The sequence below is a fragment of the Sinocyclocheilus rhinocerous genome, unplaced genomic scaffold (genome assembly GCF_001515625.1).
Source record: "Sinocyclocheilus rhinocerous isolate Xijiao unplaced genomic scaffold, SAMN03320098_v1.1 scaffold5, whole genome shotgun sequence".
In the NCBI taxonomy this organism is placed as follows: domain Eukaryota; kingdom Metazoa; phylum Chordata; class Actinopteri; order Cypriniformes; family Cyprinidae; genus Sinocyclocheilus; species Sinocyclocheilus rhinocerous.
The window spans coordinates 1,156,748-1,162,325 of NW_015661874.1; the positions used below are offsets into that span (position 1 = coordinate 1,156,748).

Consider the following 5,578-nt stretch of genomic DNA (forward strand, 5'->3'; position numbering starts at 1 on the left):
TTATATATATATATATATATATATATATATGTGTGTGTGTGTGTGTTTTTGTCTACAGACTTAAGCTGTCATTCAAAAAACTACAATTAAATTATGCAAATGTGCAACATACCAAAACATTTTCATTTTACAGAACCAGAATCTGCAAACTAACCTTAAGGTAACCAGTTCTTCTGTCCAAATTTAGATGCAAGTTCTTAATCTCTCCAAATTCTGCAAACTTGTCGTGGACATCCTCTTCTGTCGCCTCCTCATGTACACCAGTCACAAACAGAATCCACCCTTCAACAGCTGAATGACACCAAAACATGTTAAAAATCGCAGCCACTTGATTTCTATCATGAGGTCACAGAGAGAGAAGTCAGATGTTTATGTAATTCTGCAAGTTACACTTACATCTCTGTGGTCCAGGCTCATCTCCATCCTGTTCTACTGTGTCATAGTCCTCTCTGGCTCTAGATCTCGCTCCCTCCTCTGTCAAATAAAGCCAGAGACATCATTAGCACATAATTTATTAAAACATGAAAACACAAGATTGGAGATGAGGTGACTTACCTGATCCAAACCCACGACCCTTCCTCTTCTTGGCTTTTTCTTTTAACTTATGAATGCTCTCTGTAAAGTCAACAAAGGAAAATAATCACTCCTACGATGCATTCGAAAGCACTGAATGAACGTTTTTAAAGACAACGTTATGAGAACATAAAAATAAACTAAAATAGAAGACCGCAATGAAGCACTAACACACAAAAGGAATGAACTTATACATCAGAGCCTGTATGCTCAAAGACCATACAATACTTCTATTGGCCATGATAAAAATACAAAAGACAATTGGAAAACGCGTAAAAACTAAAACCAAAGCACGGCAACAAAATAAAGCAGAATCACAACAACAGCGCGACTCGTTTGAATTAGCTAACTATTAGCACGCGCGCTAATCGGACTAGGCCCGCCGGACATAAACACGAGTATTTCAAACATTAAACAGTAATAAACAGGTGAAATTAGATCATATCAAATAAATAAATTGTCTGTGCACCGTCTGAATGTAAATAACCACTGTACCGTCGCCATCCTCGTCCATAGGAAAGTCTTCTCCTCCCGCTTCATGAAGATCCAGTACGTCCGCCATGATGCCTGATTGTGAGTGAGTGAGCGAGCGTGAAGCAGCGCGCATGCGCAGAACAATCAATGCGACGCTGCGTCTTGTTCGGCTTCCGTGCGTCACATGTTGTTCGAGCACTTCGCCATCTGTTGTTTTGGAGGAGATCGAAGCATATCAGGATTTTTTTTTATTTGAACATTCAGTTTACACTATGGTACAATACAATTAGAACACAATAATTCAAAATAATAGCAATAGAGAAAGAAAGAAAACAAGAACAACCAATACCATAGCTCAAAATAGAAACATAACAAATAATAAAGGAAAAGTAATTAAACATTAAATACAGTAGCTTTATAGGCCGTGCAAATTGTATGTTCTGAGTGCTTTCTTGTTAAGTGAAATTTTTTTTTATCTCTTGTTAAAACAGGTTTACAATTCAAAAATTTACATTTGTGAATATAGAATCTACATAAGAAGAGAATTAGGTTTATTACAAAACAGGCATTGGGATACGCTTAAAAAATCCAAAAATAGCAAATTTGGGATTCATTCAAAAATCGTGTAAGACAGTATTCAAGATAAACAAACTAACATCTTTCCAGAGCTGAGAAGTACAACTGCATGACCAAAACAAATGAAGAAGCGTTTCTGTGTCATTCTGACAAAAGGAGCATTTTGTGTCCAAAAACAGATCCACATTTTTTCCTCAGAAAATTTTTGACAGGGTAGGCTACATGTTATGGAGTAATGTAAAAAATATGTCTTTACTTTATTTGTAAGGAAAAACTTTTGCCGCATGGACCATATATTTTCCCAATTTAAATGATCAAAAAGGCTGTTCCAACGTGAAACTGCAGGAGGTGGTAGAGACAATGTTCTCAATGAATAGAACTCTTATTTTATAGTTTCTACCTTTTCACCGTGAAACATATCTCACCAATAGGTGTGTTGACAGGTTCAGGAATGGGAACTGTTCCTAATGATAGAGTATTATTTTTCAAAAGCATGCATATACCAGGTTAAATAGCATCCATAATTGTGGCAAACTCTTTAGGAATTACTGGTATATTGTATTTTGAAAGACATAAAAAGCAGGTCTCCCTCATTAAAGAGCTGGCTAATGTCACTGAGTGTAAAGTTCAGAGCTTGTTTCTAACGTTGGACTCTAATAATCCCTTTATTAGGCAAAGGTAGACAAGATAACCAAGAATACCTGACTGTAGATCTTTTCCCCACTCTGCAGTCTTAGATAAACCAATCAGTTTGTGATAGAATAACGGCTGAGCTGGTCAGTGTGGACGTGTAAGTCAAAGCATATGAAAATGTCTGCTTATTGTTTGCCTTCATTCAAAGTAGGCCTACTATGTCAATCTTTTGGAGGCCAAGGAACCCCTAATATGATCATCCGGTGTGAGGGAACCCCATCCCACATTTTTTCTTACACATTTTGTAAATATGTGTAAAATATATTTGGGAAAAAAATAGTTTCCATTATGTTACATTATTATTATTATTATTTTCATATTCACTAGGCTACAATATTGTACTGTTAGATGTATCATTTATTTATCTATTTAAATCAAATGCATGTATTAAAATTATTTAGTTAATCAAATGTATTTATTTAGCTTAATTTTATTTTTATCATTTATTATTATTATTATTTTTTTAAATGTTTACACTTTTTTTTTCACTAACTTCACTGATTTTTCCATGGACCCCCTGCACGGCTCCTGACAGTCCCCGGACCCCAGTTTGAAAACCGTTGATGTAAGATGCATCATAGATTTATTAGGATTAGGTTTCCATATACTAGTAAAAGTAAAACATCTAGTAAAATAAAATAAATTTCAAACTATTCATTATAAGTAACACTTGTTAAGACTAAGATAATAGACTAATAGAATAGAATAATAAAATAAGAGACTAAGAATATGATAAGGTTGCATAGGTTTATACACAGTATATTCTAGATTTACCTTTCCGGTGTTTGAAAGAGTTTATGCACGATAAAGACAAAGTCATGGAAATGTGCTTCATTAATGCATTATGATACTTTTAATATTGAATACTTAATATTCCCTCAATATATCCTCATGTAAAACTGATCTCATGAGGTGATTTGAAACATCACAAAATGCATCACTTGAGCACAAAGAGTAAAAAGATATTTACTGCTGAACTTTGATTCAATCACTTCAGTGTCAGGTAAAGCCTAAAGGTTCAGTGTGTATGGATGACTTCATCAGCACAGGTCACCCTTTGAACTTGTCCCAGGACTATATAAACCCACGGCTCTTTGGAGAACACACCATCAGGTCTAAGAACCCCTGGAAGCAAGGTAAGATTACAGCTACATTGTATGCATGGTCATGTCAAACTCTGCTGTTGATTCTTAATGGAAATTTATGAGGATATGACCACAAACTGAAACTAATTATTGTCTCTTTCTGTTCAGGCAGCCCTCGCCCATCCTGCAGAATGAAATTCTTCCTGATCGCTGTCCTTGTTGTTGCTCTGGCCATTGGTGAGACTTTAAACCATGTTAACTTGTGATGCTCTCAAGATATGTCGTATTTTGTGTATGTAATATGGTAACTCAAACTGGAACAATGTGTGCAGTGGGTATTTTATGAGTACTTAACAGAGTCGTTCACCTGATTTAGCTTGAGTGGCTGAGAGTAAAGATGCAAGACTGTATTGATCAAACATCTCTGTTCGTATTCCAGGCTCTGAGTCAGCATCTCTGGTCAAGAGAGACGCTCCTGCTGAGCTGGAGAAGATCGCCAAATACTTCCAGGATCTTGTGGACAATCTGAAGAACGTCGAGGGCCCTGAGCTGGTCAACAAGGCCAAGTAAGTCCATCATCGTCATGCATTGTGGTGGAAACTTCATCTCAAATGTGAAATGATCAACACAATGATCCATTTTAATTGATTTTATTAATTGGTTTGTGTTGCAGCGCTTACTTTGAGCAGAGCAGAGCACAGTTCCAGCCCATGGTTGAGAAGCTTCACGAGCAGCTGAAGCCCCTCTCCAGCAACATTGAAGACCACATCAAGCCTCTGGCCGCCTCTGTCCAGGCTCAGGTCGCCCCTCTGGCTGGCATGGTCCAGACTCATGTTAAAGATGTCCTCAAGTTTGTGGCTGACAAGAGCAAAGCCATCCTGCCTCCCCAGTAAACCCACAAGAATAACCATTCCTTAGTTCCCTCACCCCCCCCATTTTGACACAGTCTCTTCGTATGTATGCTGGTTTTTTTTAAATAATAAAAAGGATTAAAAAGTGACCACTTTTGTGCTGGCTGGTTATTCAAATGTCTGAAATTTTAACACTTTTTAAAAGATATTTAAACATATTTTTTGGAAAACCACCTAATTTCCAACAATTATTGTGAGAAATAATGTAAAACAAAATAGGGATTTTTTAGTAAGGCTGTAATTTTTAAGTACAATAGCTACAGTGGGTGATGATTTGAAGGTAGCATGTTTAATACTTTATGAACTTTTAACTCTTTCATTAACAAATAAGATAACTCATCATAAAGATACAATATATTACTAGGCCAGTTGCATAAACTGCTTGGACTAGTCTTAAAAAGTTAGTCATCGGTTGTCTTTTTTCTTCAGGACTGGTCATAACTTTTTAAAGTCGTGTTTTTTTTGGCTAAATCACATTTTAGATAGGATGTCAACAAACGCTTAAAAATAACTGCATTTACTACGTACGGATAAGTACAACGGTAATATGTATTATGTTTATTGTTCTTTAATTCAAACATTATAACGTGAATTGCAGTGAAACTGTTATACAGTTGAATTTATTTATACCATAGTCTCATAATTGAAGTGTAAATTATGCAGATTACATCATTGTCCAGTATTGTACTGTCAGCAATTTATAAAAACGTTTTCATAATTGTAACATACATATTTACATACATAATTATTCAGGTGCATGTGTAATAACTTGCGAAAACTTGAAGCTACAGCAGCAATTATTCGTAGTTTTCTTGTCTGATGCACTCAACCAAGTGTTCTAACCATGACCTCGCCCCTCCCCACCCCCCAACCATTCGAATTTCCATAGGCGGGAATTATTTTAATGATATTCTAATAGGCCGCTTTGTGACATCACAAACCCCGTAAAACAAGAACTTGAAGCTACAGCAGCAATTATTCGTAGTTTTCTTGTCTGATGCGCTCAACCAAGCGTTCTAACCATGACCTCGCCCCTCCCCACCCCCCAACCATTCGAATTTCCGTAGGCGGGATATTTTTGTTCAATTATATTCTAATGGGCCGCTTTGTGACATCACAAAATCCCCAGAAAACAACGCTGTAGACCAAACGAGCCGTTTGTTGTAGTTCTTGAAAAGGTATTTTAAAAAAAAGAAATATCTCCCGTTGGAGTGGACTTTGAGATTTGTAACTTTGTAGATCTTTTTTATGCCCAAACATACACAC

At 36.4% G+C, this 5,578-nt stretch overlaps 2 protein-coding genes across 2 annotated transcripts in view; one reads left to right on the top strand and one right to left on the bottom strand.

Moving 5' to 3' along the window:
- Positions 1-1,185, bottom strand: part of LOC107726686 (RNA-binding protein 8A-like) — a 3,383-nt gene extending 2,198 nt beyond the window's left edge. The window contains exons 1-4 of the mRNA XM_016536373.1: positions 1,069-1,185; positions 556-615; positions 397-474; positions 155-291 (exon numbers count right to left, since the gene is read on the bottom strand). Of these exons, the coding sequence (XP_016391859.1) occupies positions 155-291; positions 397-474; positions 556-615; positions 1,069-1,180 (387 nt within the window). The 5' untranslated portion in view covers positions 1,181-1,185. The remainder of the gene's footprint in view (positions 1-154; positions 292-396; positions 475-555; positions 616-1,068) is intronic.
- Positions 1,186-3,592: 2,407 nt separating this feature from the next.
- Positions 3,593-4,294, top strand: LOC107726687 (type-4 ice-structuring protein LS-12-like). Its single transcript, XM_016536375.1, has 3 exons — positions 3,593-3,638; positions 3,841-3,967; positions 4,075-4,294. The coding sequence occupies exons 1-3, from the start codon at positions 3,593-3,595 to the stop codon at positions 4,292-4,294; spliced, it is 393 nt and encodes a 130-aa protein (XP_016391861.1).
- The last annotated feature ends 1,284 nt before the right edge of the window (positions 4,295-5,578 follow it).